The following is a 24,633-nucleotide window of genomic DNA, read 5'->3' on the forward strand; positions in this document are numbered from 1 at the left end:
TCATCACAGCTTGTGGTTTGGTAGCGTGATACTCTACCAGAGCAGAAGCTCTCCTTTCCCATCATATCTCAGAGGTTTGCACACACAGAAGCCAGCCTGCAGCAGGCCCCCAGCCAGGTGCACGTGGGTCTATCCATGGGTCAAACCCCTTGTGCCAGCACAGAACCACCTCGCAGCAGCAGATGAGCCAAGACACATCATGGGTTTCTGCCAGCCCCATGTGCAACACCAGGGCTGTATGCTAAATTCTGGGGCCAAATTCTCCACTCCAAGCCCACGAAATCCTCTTCAAGTTGGTCCTTAGAGTCATATGGCTAAAAGAAGAACAAAGCTTTCCTTTGGGGGGCAAGCAAGAATGATTTATATTTTCTTTCGTCATTACTGACGAAACATTACATTACATTTCTCCTAAAGGAGAAAAAACAAACAGATTCCTTCCTTGACTTCCAAGATCACTTGGACAATGCAGTCCAGTCTTCATTTTCAAGGCTGCTGTTCCTAAACTTTCCCAACCCTCCTACTTCAAACAGAAGGTGGTATTACCGAGCACGTTTTAAAAGCACCATTAAAAAAACATCAGACATAAAACATTACACGCCTCTCTGAAAATCAACAAGCCCAAGAAAATAATAAATGAGATCTCTCTCCTCAGAGTGCCTTCCATTTGGAAGCACTGGAAACATTTAGCACGTGTTTATGCATTTCATAACCTGGGGGTAGGGGCAGGCCTAGGCCTCACTGTCAACTGTCCCAAGGCAGTTAACATAAAGCTGAAGCTGCTCAATTTTGCCTTCAGCCTTTCCAAAACGTGGAAATTGACTCAATTTAAACCTCTGAAAAGCAAAAAAGGCTCAGTATGACTTGCTGCTTTTCGACTACCCTCCCTTCAGTATCAGTGCTGTTTACTTCTCATCCTGAAGTGCCTCACTTTGCACTTACTCTAGTGGGTGCTCGGTCGTATCCTCTCCAGATAAGGTGGCAATACAGCTGCAATCGTAACATTCTTTTCCTCATCACTCATATTTTTTCAGGAGCAGTCACCCTGGAGGTTGAAGTTTTCCATGCTTGATCTTTACACGCAGGTGTAGTGTTTTGATTCATTTTAAAACACATTTTTAGTAAACATAAAATAACTTGTGTTCAAAAACTCTAAACCCTAAACTCTGAACTACAATTTCTATTATTTTTTTTTTTTAAAGAAAAGGAGAATAACAGATTGCAGCAACAACAAAGACTGATGAGCTTTGAAACTGTCTGGATACAATTTAGAGCAAAGCCCAGGACATTTGGTGGATTTGGAAAAAAACAAAAACCCAAACACCAACCAAATTGTTTTTCTTTAAGCTTAAGTATTTTGAAATGGTCCACTAAGCATTCAATATCTAGTACAACTTTTTGTCTTCTCGTCCTTGCTAGAAGTAACTCGGCACTTTAATCTTTGCCACAACTGCCTACCTTCAGAGGAGGAACGCTGCTGCCCTGCCTCTCCTCAGAGATGTGTCAGCCAGGGCAGGAGCCAGGGCAAGACTGCTGAAGCCATTACGCTGCAGTAGTTGTTATGGAGCACGTCTCCTGCTGTGCAGCCTAGAGGGAAGATTTCTTCTCTCCCCTGCTGAGATCCCCGATGCCCAACCCAGTAACTCAGGATTAGGCATCAGAGAGACTGGCCCCTTAATCAGTTTTAACTTGTCTTGTTATGTTCCTTTTTTTTTTTTTTTCTTTTTTTTTTTTTTTTTCTAATCTTCCCTTTCAATTTACAGCTTCATTTTGGCCTTTGTGCTGATACTGTACCTCCGTCAACTTTGACTTTGCTAGCAGATTTGATCACAGCCCTAAATCCTTCTCCAGGTCACCAGGTTTTAACCTTATTTGTGCGCTGGATCTCCCTCACGGTTACGTGATAGGCACAATCAGGATGTGAAGTAATTAATTGCACTGGAAAAGGGGCACGTCAGCTCCAACTGGTTTGTGCTAGCACTTGGGTCCCCGGTGCCAGCAGGAGCATGGTAATCCTTCTTTTATGCCCCCACCAGATCTTGACATGCTCCCGGCCACCCCTGCCCCACTGCCCCGCTCAAAGCAGAACCAGTCCTGGTAACTTGTAAGTGCCTTGCACATATGAGGCTTAAAAATGCCAGAAATTATCAGTACTTATTAAAATGAGGAAGTAATGTGGCAATTCTTTACTGCCACGGGGCAGGCGGGAGAGGGGAAGGGACAAGTGTAAAATAAAATGAAATTAAGCATTTTCCATCTACCACACATGAACGTCTACCATATGGAATCAAAGAATTTAACAGAAAAGCACTGATATCATTTTATGTGCGTTTTGCTAGTAAAAGGAGTCTAATATCTTTTTACTAGTAAAGCTGCAAGGAAAAATCGTAAATATGCCAGTCACTTTGTTGCGTATGCTGGTGGAGAAATCTCGCCTTTCCTCTCCAGAAATGGTGTGAAGACCATCTGGAAAAATTGATAAAAAAAAGCCCCTGAAACCTCAAAAGCAAAACATACCTCTCCCCTCTTCAACCTCGTTTTACGCTCAGCTGCACTGATGGGCCCGATGCAGATCGCAGTCCTGCATACCCACACACCAAAGTCAGCGCACTCGCGAAGCGAGGACGTGGCTCCAAACATCCAGTGCTGCTTACCCAGTTGAAAATGCAAGACTGAGTTTGTTTTAAGTAGGATTTGTTGTACCTGCTGATGCGAAGGGGCCTTGCTGGCACGGTCTCCCTGTTGGAGGGGATGTAATTTGGACTGCAGCACTGAAGAGATGAAGTGCTTTGAAACAGAACGAGCCCACGCCTCATTCCTCTTGATGTGAATGAAAGCACTCGCCTCTTCCTCAGCAATGAGGACATGAGGTCCTCAAGCTCATTCACAGGTTTGTTAAAAGAGAAAAAATAAGTCAATTTTAGCATTACTGCTCCCGCCAAGGCAAGGCTGGAGGCTCCATTGCCCTCAGCGGTGTGCGCAGCCCCAAACCCACGCCAGGCTTCCCTTCTCCTCCTCCCCATGGACCCACAGGGTGGGCAGCTCTCCACGAGCTCCTGTGCCAGCTGAGTGAGCGACTGCCCACCCCATCACACCGCTACTGAAATGAGATAGGTGTCTGCCCTCACCCACCACATAAAACCTGGGCTGAGATCACTACAACAGCTTGCACTCGGGGTGAGAGCCAGGCACACGCGTTTCACTCCAGCAACGGGCAGCTCTGGTGAAAAGCACTGAAGCGAAAGAGGATCTCCACCAAAGGGGACAAACAGCAGAGAAACTAGGGGGGGAACTGCAGTTTTGGGTACTCTGAAAACCAGCATTTGTTTTACAAAGTGGAAATAAAGGAAAGAGGTGGCGAGCTATCGAGTAAAAAGGCATCCTGTGAAAAATGCTGTGCAAAAGCATGATGTTGGGCTTCCTTGTCTGCTGCAGCTCTACCAGTTAGTTCAGCTCTCTGTTAAATGAAAGACATTGCCTCCAAAATTTCCAAATAATTTGAAGAAATTGCTCCCAATACTTCGCCGATGTGAGCACTTATCCACAACAGTGCAGACGGGCCTTCAGCTCCTCGTAGGGCATGCCGCATCGCTCAAATATCATCAATATCAAATACTCTCCTAATCCCAGCCACCAAATGATTACAAAATGGAACAGAAAAACAACCAAAAAGCTACTTTCAAAAGGGAGCCCAAGGCAGAGAAACCCTCCGCAACTGTAAAGCTACTGTCACAAAGACTGTGCTGCACAGCTTTGTTTGCTTGCCATTCGTGGGCCATCGGAGCACTGAAGTGATGTGGGTTTCCAAAATGAAGTTTGTTTTGGTCACTAATCGGGCTTTACTCCCCCTGAACTCCTGCTGACTTCAATGCGAGGTTAGATGGAGTGAAAAGTGAATGAAGACTTGAAGATTTGGCCCTTTATGAGCCAAGACTTAGTTGTAAACTTACCTCAAGACACACACACAAAAAAAATCCCTGCAGCTGAGCTCAATGCCACTTTTGAACACAAATCTGTCGAAAACCTGTTTGTTTTCTTTGTGTAAATCTCGCATGTTAACATGATTAGCTCTGCTGGGCAGGTGTCTCCACATGTCCCTGTTTGCTTTGGCACACGAGCTGCCCCTCTCACCTCTCTGAATTCATGTAAATTTGGTGCTAAATCCTGCCCTTTGTTACATGAGAGTGCCAGGCAGCCCTCTCCCCTCCTGCACCACGGCTCGCTCACGTTGCAGCCAGGCTGGGTGCCAGCCCCGCTCTCCTGGCTGCCAGGCTGGGGAGGACCAACGCGGGCACTCATCTTCCACAAGCTGGCATGTGAGTGTGGCACGGGGTCCCTCACTGCATGCTCCTTCTTCTGCTTCTCAAACAATTTCTGGAGTTGCTGGTTTTCAAGGGATTTTCCCCTGCTTAAATCCCCCGCTCCTGGGAATCTTCTGATTTTGTGATCATTGCAGCTTCCAAGGAAAATAAAAGGTTTTAGGTGTCCAGATGTGATACAGAGAAAAAAATGAGATCATGACCCCACATCTCAGAACAATGCACTTAATATCATCCCTTCAAGCATCACGCTAGTGTTATTTGCAAGGTATTTGGGACCCAGATGTAGCACTCAAGTTATCGATGCTCTTCCCTGCTAAAACCATCCCCCCTCTACTGTTTGCTTCCTCACTTACCATTCCTAAGACAAAAACGTGCACCTGCTTTTAGAGATCAATAAAAGCAAATACAAACTTTCAGGAACTGCTCGAAGTTATTACCAAGATTCAGGATATAACTGGCACTAAGAGTAATTTTTTTTTATTATTAACCTAGAAAAATGTCTCTAGCAAGAACAGTTGCCAGGGTGAAGACCTTCTGAAGCGGGACGTGGGTATTTGGGTACCAAGAGGCACCAGCAGATCTCCCAGCCCTCCTACCCAAATTGCAGGGAGGACCCAGGTGCTGTCCCCCTCCTGCTTTACAGAAATTTGGCTGAGCCACTTCAAGTGCTGGTGCCCTGCTGAGCACGTCTCCATGCACTCACTGCCTTCCGGGGTTCGTGAATCCCTTTTTGTTTAGCAGAATAATCCATCCCCATCTTGCACCTCATTTTTCCCCAGAGGTCTAGGCAATGATAAAAGCAATTAGCTCCCTAAATCCCTCTCTTATCTGTAATTGGGTGTGATTTTTTTTGTTGTTTGTGAAAAACACCGCGCAAAAATAGTGTCCGCTACGTGTGACAGGAAACCAGGCCCTGACGACAGCCAGCTTATCTCCCACAGCTGCCTGACCAAACCAACACCTAATGGCTGTGGTTTCGGGAACACTTCCAGCCCAGAGCTAACGCTGGCACTTAGAGGTGACGGACAGACCTGTGCAGTTTTAGTACAGCTCTCCTCTTTCCATCAGAAGTGAGGGGACTGTGGTACCACCCCCTTCCTGCTGAATGTCACACCGCCAGAAATACCCTGAGAGCAGCGGGTCTGCGGGCAGCAGGGGAGAGCAGGGCACGCATCTTGGCACTCCTCCTTCCTACAAGGATGCTTGTAGAAAATAATACGAAGCAGAGATGCTGTAAGTGCAGTAAGGTCCCTCTCTGCCTCTTTCCCACCCTCACCCGTCCCTTTGGACAAGCGCAGGATTTCAAGCAGGTGTGAAAGAGCCAGGAGACAAACAAAAGAGATAAAAGGCAGTGCAACTCTGAAGAGCACTCAGGAGGCCACATCACAAGCACAGCACAGCAGCTCCTAGCAGGCAGAAGCATTCTACCATTATCTAGTTCGCAGATGGACCACCCAGAAAATCTGGGAGCAATTAGGAAGGAGAACAAACAAATGCGTGGAAAGAAGGGGGGGAGGGAGAAGGGGAAGGAGGGCCAGAAGGGATTCCTTACATCATCTCCATGCAAGCGTTGCGAGAATGAAGTGAAGCTATATGGAGGAGGAATGCAGATGAAAGAGTTTGCAGTGAGAATGCAATAAAATAAAAGGCTATGAAAACACACAGGGTATGAATGAATTACAGCGTGGCCATTAAACTCACAAAAAGTCAGGACAGTGTGTAAACAGAGCAGAATCCCATCAAGTTCTAGGGGACACGTACACGTGCTTATAGACAGATTAAATGCCAACTGGCTCTGTCACTGCTAACAGCGCATCAACCTGCCTTCCAGCCCACGGATCCAGCGTGCCAAAAGCAGATTCGCTTTCCCACGTGGCTGTCAGCAGCTGGCACTTAACACCGGCAGGAAAACACAAACGCAACTTCGTCCTACATGTGGATAGGAACCACAGCAGCACCAAGGAGCTCCTGCCATCAGAACCACGTGTCTGGGAGCAGCCGGTGCTCAGCATGACCAGATCCCACTTGCTTGGCATCCGAGCGGCCCAGCCATCAGCAGGTCTCAACACAAAGCTGCACTTTTTGTGCATTTTGGCTGGGAGGCTCACCTGGTCTTGGTAGCAAGCGCTTCGGCTTCAACTGGCTTCAAGGGGTCTGCTCAGGCCTCTAAAAGCAAGGCCCGTTTTTAATTAAATGGTGGATTTCAGGCAGCTTTGTTGCTTTTAACTGTGGCGTAGAACATTGTCTTTGTTGAGGAGCACCGCAAAAGTGCTCCTTTTTCTTTTTTTAAATGATTTGATACGCAGTTTGTGACTTCTGCAAGTGAGTACAACTTAAACACCCTGTTCTGCAGTACCCAAAAGGCACAGCAGAGAAATAACTTGAAATAAAACCTGAACACACCAAGCATTTTGGAGTGATTTTAATCAATAACACTGTGTTTACTTTGTCTTGGCTTGTGAGAAGCGCACTCTGATCACTATGTCCATCTTACAAACATACTGAAGTTCACAGAAGCATCTTTTTAAAACTTTTCAGTTTACCACAGTCTTGGTCAACTCACTCCCTGATAATTTTCCCTAAAAAAAAGGGCTTATTAACTCAAAAGTTCAGTTGAAAAATCTACTATCCACTCATCTTAGCAGCAGCTACAATATGGCAATTAGTTTACCTTAGAATAGACATCAAAGGCTCAAAGGATGACCCTGCCCTGCAAGAACAAAATCTTTTAAAAGCTCCATTCCACTCAGTTTGCTAGTTTATAAGGTTTGCTAAAATCCAGTTTAATGATCATGTAGTTTCTTAGCAAGTCATGTGGTGCCATATTGTTTAGGGAACAGAAGAGTTAGTTCTAAAACCTTTTTGAACTCGGGGAGCTTTTCCGACTAGCTGATGCAGAACCACATTCTACCATGGTAAATGAAACTGTTGGATGCAAAAGCCTCACTGTGATTTTCTTTGGCTTCTTTCACAAGAGACAAAAGTTCCCACACAACACAAACTCTCCCCTTACAATGAAGGATTCAATAATAGCAATATGTTCAAGTCCATATGGTGTGGCTACAAGGAAGAGGCACAACGAGAAACTGAGAACCCTGAATGCAGGGGCCTGTACACTGCGGCGAAAAAAAGCAAAAGCAGAAAAAAAAACAAAAAACAAAAAACACGATCCCAACCTTGAGGTGAGAATGAATGAAGTTGTAGGGAAACACCGGATTAGCCAGTTTTCCTTTTAGGTACAGTCTGACTCTCCTCATATCCTGTGTCACCAACAGTTCCCTCCCCTAATGTGGTTATCAGATTGGTTTGTATTTTTTTTTTTAAAGGCAAGGAAAATACGTGCAAGAAACTCCTTACAAAACCAGTCTAGCCCAGTGGTCAGGTAATAGCACTACGTGTCACCAGGCGAGAGACTGAGCTGCAGTTTCCAAATGCGGGCCCCCAGCAGTAATGCAGGAGAACTGAAACTGGAAGGGCTGGCTTTGGTGGGGGCAACAAGCAAATATGAAACAGAACAACGACAACTGAATAATATAGGACAGAAGCCTTCTTACCCTGGCTGCAATCAGATTTGAATGATGAATGAGAAACAGGCAGGGGAGAATAGTAATTTTTTTTTTAAACATTGGCATAGAATTGCCCTACCTCTTTCCATTACTGTCACGAAGCATGGCTTTTCCCAGCTCTCTCGTCTTCATCTCCAACTCCTGAACTTGCTCCAGCAACGTTTTATGGTAGGTGTGCTTTGCTCTGTACCACAAAGACAAGAAAAACATACAAAAAGCCAAATGAACATTGTGTTGTTACAAAAGCCCAACTTTACTTCTCTGAAGATGGGAGCAGGGCTCTCCCTTCGTAGGATTTTGGAAATAAGGCAGTGGATGCGTATGAACAGTCAGCCAAGGTTCACAGCAGGAAATATTATGTAAGAAATGAGAAAGCAGATTGACTTCAAATTTATCTGAGCTTGCCTGCTTCAACACAACTCTCAAGACATAACCAGCTAGCAATGCTATCAGGCTATGCAGCGCTGACACCGCTGCTGTGGGACTGCTCAGGACCTGGGCTCTCAGACAAAAGGAGGGGGATTCATTGAATATTCATGGCAGTAAAGCCTGATTCCTCTCTGTCTTTTGAGCTATGCTTTGCACTGCTCTGAAAACCCAAGAAGAGTCTCAGATGATAATTGCCATTCAAGCCCCTTTATTTTCATTTATCAGTCTCACACGACTTGGAAAGGCACTGATCTCCCCACCGAGCTTTCAAGATGACAGCACCAAGCCTGGCTGTGACCTATTTTCTCAGCCTGGGGATTCAAAGAGGAATGTATGTATAACATATGTAACCAAGATTTGGAAAGCAATGTTACCCCTGTAGCGATTAGGACTCTTTTTTCAGTTTCACCTCCTACCCCAGTACTATTATTATTAAATTACACTGGTATAAGGAGAACCCAGTCCCCTCTGTCTTGACATTTACAAAGCACTAATACAAAACGCAGGGATCTTTCTCCAATGGGTAGTTTTTGAACACCTTTCTCTTTGTGTCACTTAAAGGAGGACAAGTATCCCATGAGATAATATTGATTTGCATGTGACTGCACCATAACCCTGGAAACAAGATGGAAAGCAGTAGGCTAAGACACCCCTTGCTTCACTTCACGGCACTAAAATTATATTCTTCCACTCTAGAGGTGACAAAAATGTCTTTAATTTTTATAAATTCCTGCATGCAGATTCTATAACCCTTAACCAATGATGCAAAACACAAATGTCTACCTCCCTCTAGCAGAAAAGTAGTAACTGGTGTATATGTAATTAAAGTAGATCGAAGGTGCATTTATTTTTAAAAAGCATGATTCTTATCACTCCTTCCATGAGGAATAAAAAACAAAGACCACAAAATCTTTTGAGTCTACTGTAGATGACAGTGGCTTGATATTGAGTTATCCAAGTACTTTGGTCTTTGTGGTGCTGAATTAGGCCTCAAATGTCCCAAAATGACAAGCTAAATTGAAAGCCACTTTTCAAAACGTATCTAAATTTAAGAGGGAAAAAAAAAGAGACGACAGCCGAAGATGAAGCATTGAAAAATCTGGAGGCAAAAGTGGTATCAAGGATGTACTTAGATGAGCACCCAGTTGAAACCACCAAAGGATTATAATTTGCAAGGGAACGCCAATAAATTATGGTAGGAGAAAACACAGCAGCAAGTATATTTTAAAACCCATTCTCTCAAGAATGTGATTACCCATAGCTGCACAAAAATTACTTAGATTCGAGTTGCTATAACTAGTTAGGCTAATGATTACTCTTTGAGAATGGGAAACTATAGGCATCTTTTCATTCTTACAGCCTTTACAGCTGACTTCACTATCGCACTCACTCTTTGAGTCAATACATTAAAACAGTGACCTTGAACACGTCTTTTGCCTTTTAAAGAGGCCATATCTGCTAGTGTAAACTTGAAGACTGAGTATGTTTGGAACTTATAAAACCCTTTAAAACCTGTTCTCTCCACGGAGAACGCAGAAACCTGCAAGTTGTTCAGTCTCTCCTCCCTCAAGGTTTCTTGTTTATCTTGCCACCCAACAGAATTTGGGATGATTTTCTTTTCCCCTAGAGTGAATGCCAAATTCAAAATTTAACCAAATGGAAGTTGAGCAACAAAGCATATCAAAAGCAGCCGTTGAATAGCCATTTCACAACATGGAAAAAATGTTGCCCTGAAGTCAGGGGTACTGAAGCATTTTATAAGCAATGTGAAATGGTGGAATACACGGACTGCCACGGCTGGGTATCCATATAGCAGCCATAAGCACCCAGGTAATTGTTATGCACTGAGTCACCCCTTCACTTGGAGCAAGAACAGCCATGGCAGACTCAGTAATTAAGTATTTATAAAAGGGCCTGAGCTGACCTATCCACATGTTTCCCCAGGAACAAATACTAAAATAAGGCATTACAATTGCCTCAGAGTTTGGGCTTGCTCCCATCAAAGTCAATTGCAAATATTCCATGGACTGCTGGCACCAGGACTGGATACTTCATGATTTTTTCATGATAGCACATTGTTAACTTTTGATACACAAAAATACAGGTAGAAGTCTTAGCTTTTATCTTGTACTTTACAAGTGGCCCTAGATACGTGATTGGCCCTCAATAAATTATGAGCTCTTGTATTCAACGTTACCGTTCATCTGAAATGTGATGTGTTACATAAAGACAGACTCACCTTTCCCTCACACGCTGTGGTATTAAGATCATAAGAACAGCTAAAGGGTTATCTCTGCATTTTGGGTGGCTCTCCTCCTTCCAAGCCAGGGAAGCACATAGCTTTACATCACAGCCCTAGGAGGCTATTTAGGGGGTTTGGAGACCAGAACTTGCCTGGGAGAAGCGTGGTTATATTCACAAGCTTTTCTCAAAGCACGATGTCACCTCTGTTGGGGCTCTTCATCATCATCATCATCATCATCAATCATCATCATCATCATCATTTTAGGTATCTTGTGTTTCAGGGAATGCAGGCATGGGAAGAGCTCCCGTACCTTCTCATTTATTTATGCTGCTGGAAACGGCAAGTACAACATGCTTCTTTCCCCAGCCTTACCCCACAGGCAAAGAAGAGGCACATCAGGACTTTGGTTGGAATTGGAAGGCTCAGGAAACTTCTCACTATAACACTAACTGTCAATACGCCATTTACTAATGAATTCTTGCCCTCTTCCCTAATTTTGCTGGAGTAAATTCTGCATTTTTATGATTCCCACATAACTTTGTGGCTCAGACATTTCAAGACTTCCTAGCACCAGTGTATTCAAGTGATGTGCCAACTGCAAGGAAACACTCACCTTATAAAGCTCTGTTCATTTCAATGGTAAAATTTCAATTTCAAGTCCACAACTGGGACTTTTATAAGGCAAAAACCAAATCCAAACAAAGCCACTGAATTTTGGGTAGTGGACCAAAATTAACAGTGATGTATTGCAACCAAGTATTAATAATAAGTGTCCTTCCTTTTTTTTTTTTTTATAAGAAAAAAAATTTCCACTGTTCCTTGATTCAATTTAAAAGAAATATATATATGTACACACACATATTTAAATAAAAAGCCTGGAGCTGCAGAGAACATGGGAGATAAGAGGTGTGTTGACAACTGTAGCCTGTGCAACAAAGGGAACATGTAAAACTAACTCATGTTTGTCAGCATTACAAATTTTGACACTGGATACAGCACAGCAGTTTAGGAACAAATATTTGCATGGCTCTTAAACACACATTCTGATCCCTTTCAGCCTTCTTCCAGATGAAAAAAAAAAATAAAAATAAAAAATAAAACACAAACACCTCTGTACTGTGTTTTTCTGGCAATATTTTGTGCTGAAATTAGGTGTGTATCTTTTGGGTCACGTGGATGCTCTTTCTGTGGACACGTGCTTCATGCCCAAAAGAAACTGAAAGGGACAAATTCCATGAGCATGAGAAGAGAGAGCTGATGGAATTTTATGGCCAAAACCAGATTCTGCTGAATTACCGACAGCAATGTGGTGTAACCACTGCTGTGGAAATGTGCTGTCTGATTTCCAGAGGCCTTGGGCTCAAGTTTTGAATGGCAAGCCTCTTGGAAAGGAAACAGACCTTTACTCCTTCCATATGGCAGTGCTGATAGCTGTGTCATTTCATTTATCCTAGTTAAAATGCTAATGGTGTTAATTTTTCAGTGATAGGTTAAAAAAAGAAGTCCTGCTTAGAGAACAGATTTTTTACTTAATGTTGATAGGAGCCTCCTGTTTAAAATCTGCTGGGAAAATATCCAGCGTATCAATCACACACGTTTGTCTTGAGAGCTTCACAATCTTTGTACATTCTTGCTCTGAACCACTGAGAGGATTATGTTGCTGAGACTTCTCTAAGAAATATTAAAGAACAGGCTGAGTCAGTAACAGTTTTAAATGAGTAATAGCTGAGGATGAGCCTGCCACAGTCTGGCCTCTTTTACAATTCTTTAGTCATTTTTGCCAAGAACTGATAAGAACTGAAGACAATTTCAGGACATTGAACATGAAAACATCAGAAAAACTAAAGCACAGTCTTGGGCACCTAAGTACATATTTGATCTCTTATGCTGCGAACAGTTCAGCTCCTTTCTGGCTTTAATCACAGGAGCAGTCCCACTGACTTCTAAATATGTCATTTTAAATCATGCCTGACACAGGAGCAGAACCTGTTACGCTAAATGAATTCTAAGATTTTTTTCGGAGCTTTCCAAAGCAGTTCAGTGACACAGCAAACTTAAGTATCCAAATTCAAACATTTTGGCCTCAGCTTTAGAATTTTTAAAATGATTTTCAATTGGAGAAGCTTAAGGAATGCAACAAAAAAACAAACAACAAACAAAACCTAGTGTGCTAGACCATTAATTCAGAGTTTGGCCTTCACAAATATTTTACGTTATGATACCTAGTTTTAATTTTAGCTGTGTAGCTCACAAAAATTAAGCTGAGGAAGAAAATATGAAAGCATATAAGAAGTATTTACTGATGGGTGGATTTGCCAAAGAGTAGCTTAATTTAACTGTGCTATCAGCCCCAAAGGAAGAAAAAAAGATGTATGTCTATTACCTGACTTACCCTTTTATGCTGACATGTGAAATGTACCTGTGTTTGGCAAACATTCTGTTTTTATCAGTATTTGCTGTATTTCTCCCTAAATAAAAGAGGGATTTTCCTTGGCTAATTGACAGCTCATTCCTGGAGCTACGTGTTACATATCATTAAGCTTTCACTTCGGGCCTTCATGACAAGTGACACACTAGCCTATATTCCCTCTTCACAGCAGCTGGGCTCTCTGTTTTTGCCTGAGTTGGAATGGCCTGGGTCCTCCTTGTACGAGGTTAGGAAGCATAGCACTGCCCATGGTTAAGAGAGCAAAGGCAATGCTTTCTTTGCCACTCTTCTAATGCAATGGGAATTTCTAGTCACTAGAAAATAATTTCAGCAAGACAGTAATTCCTTTAGGCTACAGAAAACCATTTCCATAAAGAAAAAGTCTTGGTTGTAACTCAGCCTTCCAAGGGAAAGGATGAATGCTTAAGGCGTTTAAAAAACAATCTAAACAAAACATTGACAATTGTATCTGCAAAGGATTCTTGTGCATTTCGAATTCCAGTGGTAGAGGAGGTATAAGTAGCCTCCCTTTAAATCAAAGTTCTTGAAATTACTTATTTTCTGCAGTGGTTTGAAACTACAGAGTTTTGAGAAGCTTTGGGGATTACACAGGATTGTATTTCACAAGGTTTGTTCCTCCTCTCCAGGCAGGGAAGGAATCACTAAGACTGACTGTAGAGTCCAGTGAGTACTGCTCTCCTCACAGCTGAATCTTGGAAGACCCAGTTAGGTGAACTGAGAAAGCAGCTGACAAACTGGGAGCTCACAGGGTATGGACTGGAGAACCAACTTTTTTTTTTTTTTTTTTTTTTTTTTTTTTCCTTGGGTCTCCCCACATAACCTTAATCTAACTGAACAAATTATTGGCTCCCCTTCAGGAATAAGAGATCTCACGTCTCAATTAAATTTGTCTTTACCTATAGAGTAGACAGTGCATGTCACTTAGATAGAAATCTTAATTACTAAAGGAAAGCTGCCTCCTTCAGATTCAGGACTCGTGCCCTCACATTGCTCATTGAATTGGCAGGTGAGAAAAGGCTCCCACTTTGCTCAGAAGTCTTCCAAATGAGTATCACCATTTTGTATTCACTAGAAGGCTTCACAGTTCTTTACAGAATGACACAGACTGAACTGGACAACACGTGCATGCAGAATAATTGCCACAACACAGAGAAGACTGGTTTGGGACTTACGCTGTCCATGCCACATCTTTAACAAGGCACGCAGTGGGCACAAGAAACAAGCCAAACCAGAAGTATCCACATCTCAACACCATTCCAGCCTATGAAGAAAGCAAACAAATTGTGAGCATTTTCAAGCCATCACACACTAACTGGTTGTTTTCAAGGAAAAGGTGGACTGCTGGCATCAGGCACTGCATCCGTGATCTGGATGACGTTGAAATCTGTGGGGGCAAGACAGAAGGGGAGTCTCATCAACTCTTAACAGAAATTAGGCTTCTGACTGAGAAACAACAACAGCATTTCTCACTAGGATCATTCCTTATGATCCCATGTTCCCTAGAATTTATGTTATGTTAATGTTAGGTTATTTATATCATGTTTCATGTTATGTTTCGACCATATCCTTCACTGATATCAGCTTGTGGATCCATGCAGACATAGTTTCACTCATGGAGAATTGCACCATAAATGTTTAGCTTGCATTTTTTGGCTACCTTTTCTGCCCTTTGCTTGTTCTCTTTCTACCCCGCTGCTCCAGACCTCTGAGCAGCATCAAACTGACATGGAAAAGAAATGGATGTCTCATTAAAATGTTTCAGTCCCACTGCACTTAAACACAGGACTTCCTGCTCAAATTACTGCCGAGACCCAGGGTGGGAAAGATTCACTCTTGTCCTTGCAAACGGATTTTTACAAACAAAGAGCTCAAAGTTTATATTTGCATTTCATTCATTGTTATAATGCTTGAAGAAAAACCTTGGTAGGATTTGAGAAGGAAGACATCCAGAAACCCTGCAGGTCCCAGCACACAGATACAGCTGCGGAACAAAGCTGAAACACGGCACTATTTACAGAAATGCTATTTATTTAGAGGTCTCTTCAGGACCTTTTAAAGACAAATTAATGGTAAGAGCCGGCTTGATATACAGAAGACTGCAACCTCACCACCTCTTGCATCAGCATGTGCGCATACACATGTCCCAGAAGAATCATTTAAGTTTTCTACTACACCAGAAGTAATATTTTTCTATAAATCACGTGTAGCACACAACTAAAAAATGGGCTGAAAGATGTCAATAGCATTCCCAGTGGCTGGCCACGCTTTGCTCTCTTGCCAGTGGATACTGCCACGTCCCTTCCCCAAAACCTTGACTTCTCAGTAGCCTGTATGCCACACACAAGGCACATGTGTACCAAAAATGTTTGTGTGTGATGCAGCCAAAGGCCCGGAGGCACACACCCACGGACACAGAGACAAAGCAGCTGACTCAGTGGTGAAGTGCAGGTTTAGCTGTGCTGTACTTGCAGCACCCAACAGAAGAGCAGCCCGCACGGTGGGAGCATCAGGGAATTTTACAAACACGAGGCTGAACTACAGAACGGGAAACTGAACAAAATGCCTCCGAGCCTTTAAAATGTGCTGTGAAGACAAAATGTGTAATGAGACGCTTTGTTAAGACAAAGGGGGTTGGTCTCAAGGGAAGGACCCACCACCATACAGCAGAGCTTGAGAACCGAGGACAGCAGTCACACTGCGTTGCCAGATGTCACCCGCAGCACCCAGCATCTTCTCCCTGCGTTGTTCCCTGTTTGGAGTTGTCCACCCCTCGGTCCAGTCACATTCAGCTAGCAGCAACTTGCCCTTGGATGGCTAAGCACTGAGTACTCCCCAAAACATTTTCCACTTCTGAATGTGCAACCCTCCACGCTGCTGCTGGACTGACAGAGCAGTGGTAAATCTTGTACCGAAACCGAGAGCAACCGAGACTGTGCTAAAACATTTATGGACGTTTTGCCACCCACACGGACAGTAAGCAAACAAATTCCAGTCTGAGAATCAGCTCGCAGTTATTTGGGATCCCTCACGCCTGCTTTCACAGGAGGATGCCAGAAGCACGCAGTCAGTTTTGATACATGCTTCTTTAAAGGAAAGGATGGGCAGGAATTAGAGGGGAATCTTAACTTCATTGTTAGCCAAAGGACTGATCTGTAATAACACAGTGGCAAAATACGATGAGATTTATACTGCTGCTTTGCTTTTCCTTGGCTGTGACCCTCAAAGTGCTAGCATTTTAATCTCATCAGCATTTCCACTGCCCATCCTTCCACTGCTTGTGCTATGAAGGCTAAAACAGGCCCATCGTACCCTATATGCATTTTCTGGTACTAGAAGCAAAAATATTTTGCATTCTCCTTTTTGCTTTCCTAGCTGAAGGAAGCTCAAGGCACTTCTAATGCGCAGACCAATCCAAGTATGTGTTTGGTAGAAGTTTAAATGCTATTTATTTATTTTTTTATTATAATGTTGTCAACTCAGTCAATAGCTACAGGCTTGGCTATTTCACACGTTCAGCTCTCTGCCCTGAAGAAGCTCAGGCCAAATACTTCTTGCCTGCAGCTATGCATTTTACTTCAGCACTAGTCTGTCGGCAAACGGCACCACAACAGTGAACGCATTCATCTCAGCTCACCCTCTGCAGCCACTCAGGGTGCTACCGGCAAGCCTTTTTCCACAAAACCTGCTCCAAGTTTTGCTCTGTTCCTGAGCTCATCTGGAAGGCTCCTTCCCTGCTCATTTCTAGCTTCCTCCTGCAGTTATACATCTGCTATGCTGCCTGGCTGCGAACTGGTTTGCCTTGAAAGCACAGAGCTGAGCTCTGCCTCCCCTCCGGCAGGGTTACCCCATCCCCTCGCCCAGCAGGAGCTCCTCCACAGAGGATCCCCTGGAAGCCACCTAACGTGGGGTGGGCACATCCACAGCCAGCATTTTCGGGATGTTCCCCAACAGGGCTATGAAGAGAAGCGATGGTCAGGACACCTATAGATCGCACCAAAGCCTTCACAGCCCTTCTCGTGTTCCCCTGCGAACAGGAAGGTCACGGCGAAGTTTGTTTTTTAAACACAATCAGAATTTGACCGCTTCTGTCATTACACAGGCCCCACGACAGGCAACCAAGTCATTTTTAGCCTGTCTGCTGGTGTAAACATCAGTGCCTAGCACATCCGAAGGCAACTACCAGAAGCCATTTATCACATGGCACCCCCCCAACACTCCATACTGATGCCTGTCTCCTGCTGGAGACCCTGAAGCTTAAGCTGCTGCCAAGCACTGCCGAGGCTGCCGCGGTAAAACATCTCATTTTAGAGGATGTAACACTTGCTAAAATGAAAGAATGGGAACGAGAAAAGAAAGAAAAAGTTTAGCTCTGGTTATTTCGGCTGACGAGCAAATCGTTTAGCAAATAATGCCTCTAACCAGTTGCAAACTTGCTTTTTAAGGATGGGTACCTTTTTAAATCTTTAAATCCAACAACAATAAAAGTGACAGTACTGGCTGGTAAGAACAACTAGGAAGATCTCCTCTATACCACTATTATTTCAGAAAGCACAGACTAAGTGGTTGTTTTTTTAACCAAGGACTACATAAGGATACCAAATAAGCAAACAGGTTGTTCAAAACAAACCTTACGTTGCAATGTGGAATACATTTCAATCTATTTTCTCCATTTTACTATTTCTCTTGCTACTCAAACGAGCATTATTCATACTTTTACTTCTCTGCCAATAGGTGGTGCCACCAATTTCGACAATTCCTCCCAGCCAGGAGAGAGATGCCAGGAAGAGCTCAGGTGTGGGAAGGCGTTCAGACTGCTTTGGTACTCACAGCATGGCTGGGCAACAACCAGGGACCAGCAGAGGGTTCAGACAAACCAAACGAGAATCTCATCCACCTTAGGTTGCTCAAGAAAAGTGAGTTAAAATTTCCTTTCACATTACGAATAATAAAAGCTTTTTATTGCTTCATTTCCTCGTATGCCCAGGCATCCTAGTTCTGATTAAAACAGACAGCAAAAACATAAGTTCACTGTGCAAACAGCTGGCTTTGTATTTACAGTGCCACAAAAATTATTACTGAAAGTGTGCCTGGATCCTGTTCATAACCGTCTCCACATGGCATGGATAAGGATCCAATAAGTCACTTGATTTTGGTTTCACATTCATTCAAGTGCCAGCATCCCACGGGGATCCAAATCCAGTCTGCTGTCACCTGCACGGTGACAGTCGGATCACTTCGGTCCTCACCAGTCAAACGAGGGCGATGGCACAGCCTTTGGCAGCACTTGGGAAAGGAGGAGATGGGGAGGGAAGGGCCACGTGATGAATGTGAGGGGTTCATGTACCATGATAATGGCATGGGAAATGGTCACCAACATCACTAAGATGCTACTGATCCAGATGCCTATGGCGCTGAAGGATCCAGCTGATGAGCTGCAGGTGCAATTCCAGAAGCGTTGGCTCTACAGCTCCCATCTCACTGCCTCTGCAGCTAATGCAGGAGGCAGTGCAACCACGAGCAGGCAGCCAAGCTCACCTTCAGGTCATCAGCTGCATCAACATCTTGTTTTTTAATGCTTTCCATTAATAAATCTGAATCCTAGCTTCAGTGGGAGCAGGAACAGATCCCATGTACGAAAAAAAAAACCAAACAACTATCATGGATTATGAACAGTATCACTGTGCAAACTCTCCTGCAAACTGATGCATTTATACAGGTTGAGGACCAGTGTCCAAACACATTTTCCCTAAGAGAACTGTACCATGAGGTCTCTGCATGCTTTGGATCCTCTCAGGACTGAATGTTTCACTGCCAGCACTGAGCACTGGTTAGTTTTATTTTTTTCAAAAGACTTCATCTTGAAAGGGTAAAAATATTAAATGTTTATCCATCAAGTGGCTGAATTGGTCTTAAGAAGACACAGGAGTTGCCACATGTTAACACTGCAAGCACATGCCATGCAAACAGCTGGGAGATTGTGGCATTTTCATAAATTACTCTGAAGGCACAAAGTAGCAATGGCTTTCTCCCACTTCTGTGACAGAAGAGCAATTGTTAGGTTCAGACAAAACCTTTTACTATTCCTATTAGCTCATGTGGAATGAGCAGCATCTCTACCACGTGCAGTTATACAAAACACAAAAATCACATTGTAATTATTATACAGCAAGATCCTTAAAGTGCTACAAATAGCAGCCCCGCTTTAAAGCCCATACACATTAAAAATCGAGTGCGGAGAGATGACATGGTTTGCTCATGGTCACACAAATCAATTGCAGAGCTGGGCAGATTGCCCAAGCCCCTCAATTAAATCGTACTATGCAGAGACTGAGCCTACCAGAGCCTGAGTCTGAAATATAATCAATATCCAAGAATGCAGTCTCAAGGATTTTCCCTCTGCACGTTGGAACATAATCTAGCCTCAACATGAGTCGGCGCTTAAGAACAACCCCCCAAGCCCGCAGTATTACTGTAGCCAGCTCCAGGCTGGACAGATTTACTGGATTCAGGGCTGACAGGTGTGATCAACAGATTTACCAACTCCCTCCTCAACAAGCATCTCGGCTGGAAGCGTGCCTAAAGAATAACCCCCTTTGGGTTAGTGGCAAAGTGTTAAAAACGAGGCAAAAGAATTTGCTTTCCCCTCCTTCTTACACCGCTGGGAGCCAGGAGTACCTCGAATGCAATCAGCGGAGCTCTCCTCCTGAAAGGCTGGCTGGATGTTTCCATGGCTGAACTAGGGATGTGCAATGTTTTCCATAATGTAAGAGGTCTCGTTCTGAAATGACTCAGATGAAAACAATGACCTCACTGGCTGGCTGGCTTTAACACAATGACACATTGGTCCAGTCTCCAACCTATTTCCTCCCTCTCCCAGTCTCCGCTCATACAGCCACTTCCCCCTGAGAGCAGTAAAAGGAGCGAAGGAAAATCAGATACTTCTCTCAGACATTTTACCCCCTTTTCTTAATTTTGCCAGTCATACTTGAAACCATCTGGAAGACTAGAATAAGAAGCCTATCCACTGTCTAGCTTTCGTGCCACAGTGATCAAGTTTATTGCTAGTTTCAATTTAAAGCCTGAAGAAAAATGTGTTGATGAAGGATAGGAGAAGTACTAGGACAGGAACAAAAAGGCCAACACTATCACAAAGTTTGGTACTCCTACTAAAGCCCAGGAGATTTTTTTATACAGGTGTCAGAAAAGAAGTTGTTAGCTTTGATGGTTAGAAGATAGTATGAAAATAGAGGCTAAAGTACAGAAACCCCAGAAAATACAATTGCAACAACAACAAATTGCTTGTTTGAGCAACACACTGTCCTTTCACAGTTAAAAAATGCCAGGAGCTGGTGATACAATACCAAAGCTTTCACAAATACTCCTACCATTTTGGAGAAACTCAAGTTAAAACACCCTATGAGCACGGTGAAACCCTCAGATCTTCTACTCTCTTCCATTTTCTAGCTGGGAACTATTTTCCATAATGGAGGAATATCACCTTTTTTTAGTTCTACTTTTTAATGTAATTTACAGAAATTAATATTTGATACATAAATGAAATTGCCATGAATATTATTGGGCAAACACATCCCAAAAGGTGTTACTAAGCTGTTTTGTGTCAATTAAAACATAGTCTACATAGGCAGCCTTGCCCAAGAAAAGTTACTATATCTCATTCCTTAATTAGTACACAACACTGCCAATTAAACAAGGAGCCTGCCCAAGTTACTTTTCATTATTACTCTGATAGTAGAGAATTAAGGAAATTAATCAGATGGTGTTTTAATTTGATTTTATGGTTCACTGGCAGCATAAACTCTGATGCAGTTTCATGCGGCCTATCATTCCTTTTTTCATGATTGGTTCTATTAAGCTAAAGAAATAACGTAAATGAATGTTTCTTCAGAGTTATTTGGAGAAATTTCTTGGTTAAAAATTGGTAGTAAAATCATGTTCCACATAAAGCGATATCAGTGGATTGCTGAAATTTTATTAGAGAGCACACATCTCATTAACAAAAGGGCCTTCTCCTCAAAGTGGATGAAATGCCTCAGTAAACCTTTAGGTAAATGGCACTAGGGGCTAATTATTCTTCCTGGTTAAAAAAATATTAAAAAATAATAATTCTGTATAAGTCTGAGCTCCCCAGCACAAATTAAAAGTTACTAATTAGAAGTCATTCCTTCCTTAACGTGAATTCTTGTGGACCCTGAACACCTTGAAGAAAAAGAAAACAAAAACTGGTGCAGAGGATGCTGAGGATTGCATCCAAGCTTTACTTTCTCTTGTCTGAGTCAGGCATGATATTATCCTGAATCATAACCCAGGCTGAGTTTTCTTAGATGCTCACAGTTGAGGATGCTGTGTAGAGAGACCTGCCATGCTCCCGTAATTTCACTGAGCCCAAATGAAATCTGTATCGAAGTGTGCTTCCCAGTGTGAAGCCAAGTCACTCCTACATGTTTTTATCTTTCATTTTTCAGATTACTTGCAGTTTCTTTCCTTCTTCCCTCCAAATTATATTCTTTGTATTTATGTCTGTGTTTAATGTAAATCTGAAACAGTGATTTTGATAGACCTGACAACGAAACGGTCTGTCTTGTTCACTGTTCCAGGCGCGTCAGTACAAACTTTTACTCTGCATATAAAAATAAATTTATACCTTACAATACATTTCTTCTTTTTGAAGTCATGTTCAGCATATAACCACTCTTGTTTGGTGCCTATAACTTTTTCTGTGCAGGTTTTAATAGTAACCACTCTTGTATAGTAGCTGCCCTTATTTAATAACTGTGCCTTTATCATGAAAGCTGCAGGGGAAAAAATTAAATTTTACAGAACCCACCTTTGAATTTAAAACTCCAAGGGAATAATTATGTTTTAACAGAAGCCATTTCTTGCCAATGAAGATATAAGATATTTGTACTACCTGCCAAGTTACACCTACAAAAAAAGAGTCGCAACCTTCAAATTTCCTGGCTTTGTGCACTGCAATTTTCCAACTCTGCTACTGCACCAACACTGGCTTCCTCGCACAAAATGCATTTGTTTCAAGATATGCCCCCATCCCCAGTACTAGCAAAGCAGCATCCCTGAGCAAAAAGATGATCTACCTAATGCACCAAAAAGATCACTTACAGGAACTTCAGTGTTATTCCACCTCTAACACGGTTTCATGGTATGAATTTGGGCACGTGTCCTAACCTCAGAGGAAAAGTAGAAAATGGTTTATCCCACTGAGTGTTTTGAAAATATTTTTTTAAACAAGTGTTCAAGTACTATTTGGGAAAAAGAAAAAAAAAAAAAAAAGAAAAGAAAAAAAGCTTTTTATGTTAACATCAAATAACACGTCCTCCATCTCACATGATTGTTTTACACACATTATTAAAAATAATCTTTGAAGTCTGTGTTTATTCCTCTTCTATTTGTTTTGCCACTTTGTGGCAAGCATTTTTGTGCCTTTGCAGACCACCTCAAAAAGATGGATTAAGAAAGAAAACTTAACTCATTAACTCAGCTACAAATTTAAGTATTTCAGATAAGTATAATTAGGCAACTATCCATTTGTCTGGATGATTTAAATAATTCTGTCTTCCAAGCGAAGCTGTTGACCAAACCTCCTGTTCTCCAAACCCCAAGTTCTCCAGCACATACATAGCAAAGATCTGGAACAGTCAGTGGCAAAGCTTTCATCAGCATTAGTTAAAATTAGATTCTTCACCTTGTCCACACATTTGGCAAATAAGTTGATTTTAGCAAGACTGCTGTTCTCCAGAGCCCTGATCCAGCAATTTAGATGGGGCACGCAGACACCTGAGCTTGCAGGCAGCACGTCAGAAAGTACCGTGACTCTGCACGGGGTTTGTTGCCTGCAGTGAGCTACAGCACTAGGACCCATGAATGGAAAGTGCTGTGTTTTCTGATATTTTAACTTATTTCCTGATATAGTCCGAGATTCACTGGGATACCACTGTCCCCTGTGTCTTACATCTTGCAGATTTCTCAATAGCTCAGGAGCTCCAGAAAATGCCTGATAATACAGCCTGAATTAGCTCTAGTAACTACTAGGCCAGTAACAGAGCAGATCTCTCCCCGTTTTTCAAATTGGGGTCTAGGTTTATAAATCATTGAGCAGGCTGACTTCTTACTGAAGCCAATAGCAGCTGAAAGCACTTCACTTCCACAGAGAGGGCTCTGCAAAACTACATCCTGTAAATTTAATTTTATAGATCTTTTGTCTGTTTTCAATCTGTTATATCAATGCAGACTTGCATCAGATAAGCCATTACTTCCCCACACTGCATTTCTCCAGAAAGAGTAGTTTATTAGCTCAGTGACTACATATTGACCTAGGATTTTATCTTCACTCAGTTACTATATTCAATGGCTCTTCTTGAAACACACCCCAAATGCAGTTAGCTCCGAGTTTTCTTTACTGTCCCACTGTCTCTCTTGAAGGCCCTACAGACTTGGGTTGTTCCAGAATGACTGCAATTCGGCTCAGATCAATGGAGTCTTACCACAAATAGGTACCACTTCCCATAAAACCTTGGTTTTCATTCCCGGAGCAATTTACTTCATTGCTTAAGCACATATGACCTCCTCCGACAGCCACCATATCTTTGTTTCTTGTATTATCACATACAAAGTGCATTTGCACTCGTTCCCACCAGACCTTTGCCAAACCCTAGATTTGCATCCTGTCTCTCCCGTATTCCTTTCACCCTTCACTAAAATCTTCGTAACAATAGCACGATAGAGGAGAGTAGTGATTTACATAAATTCTTTTTTCCACATCACGTAGTAAAACACAGCTACAGCTGTCTGCTCGGAACCTATAAATACATGAACTGCAGCCAAGAGTTACCTTCGTGGCCTACAAAGATGCCTGAAAAATTGTGCCACAATTTGTCACAGGCAAATTGTGCAACGTATGATGTCTGCAGGGGACACCTACTGACGTGACAAACCATCTCCACCACTCAGTCTTGGTCATCTCTTGCCACCCATTTTTCCATAGATGGCTGATTTCTGAGCATACAATACTCAAAACACAAGAGTCAGAGACAGACGGAACAGATGAATACAAAGCTGTCCCACAGGAAACCATCTCTGATTTGTAAAACATCTGCAAAATGACAGAGAAGGCCACAAGCTCTAGTTGGAGGTGAAGAGGCTCTCCTGAGAGCCCAGTGCCAGGCTGGGCCATGCAGCTTCATCCCCTCCATGCCATGCACCACCATGGAGCCCCTGAGGCCTCTGCCTCAGGAGCGAGTGAGGCACTACTACTACACCGCCAACTTCTCTGTTAGGGAGAAGGCTGAAGAAATGCGACACCGCTTGGTGCATTGACTTTATTATATTGATTTATGCTTTCCCTTTAATTAAAAGGTACCAGGAAAACATTTGTTTTTGATTTGGATATTGAAATCCACCGAGGCCTATTCCAGCAAGCTCCTCAGCGCGGGTGCGGCGGGCCCTGTCTGCGTCTCCACAATGAATTACTTCCGCAACTGCACAGCCCTAAAGCCCCTCCGAATCCTTCCCCGTAATCCCCAACATCTGCTCCCTGTCCAGCCGAGGCCAACTGTGGGAATCGGCGAGGATCTGCTGTCAGCGCCGGCG

At 43.0% G+C, this 24,633-nt stretch overlaps 1 protein-coding gene across 7 annotated transcripts in view; it reads right to left on the reverse strand.

Moving 5' to 3' along the window:
• ATP8A2 (ATPase phospholipid transporting 8A2) overlaps positions 1–24,633 on the reverse strand; it is a 311,180-nt gene that overhangs the window by 14,426 nt on the left and 272,121 nt on the right. For all 7 annotated transcript variants that reach the window (XM_084539155.1, XM_084539154.1, XM_084539151.1 and 4 more), the window contains 2 exons: positions 14,181–14,269; positions 7,965–8,069 (listed from right to left, as the gene is read on the reverse strand). In XM_084539155.1, the coding sequence (XP_084395281.1) occupies positions 7,965–8,069; positions 14,181–14,269 (194 nt within the window). The remainder of the gene's footprint in view (positions 1–7,964; positions 8,070–14,180; positions 14,270–24,633) is intronic.

Source organism: Aythya ferina, assembly GCF_964211825.1.
Source record: "Aythya ferina genome assembly, chromosome: 1".
Taxonomy (NCBI): domain Eukaryota; kingdom Metazoa; phylum Chordata; class Aves; order Anseriformes; family Anatidae; genus Aythya; species Aythya ferina.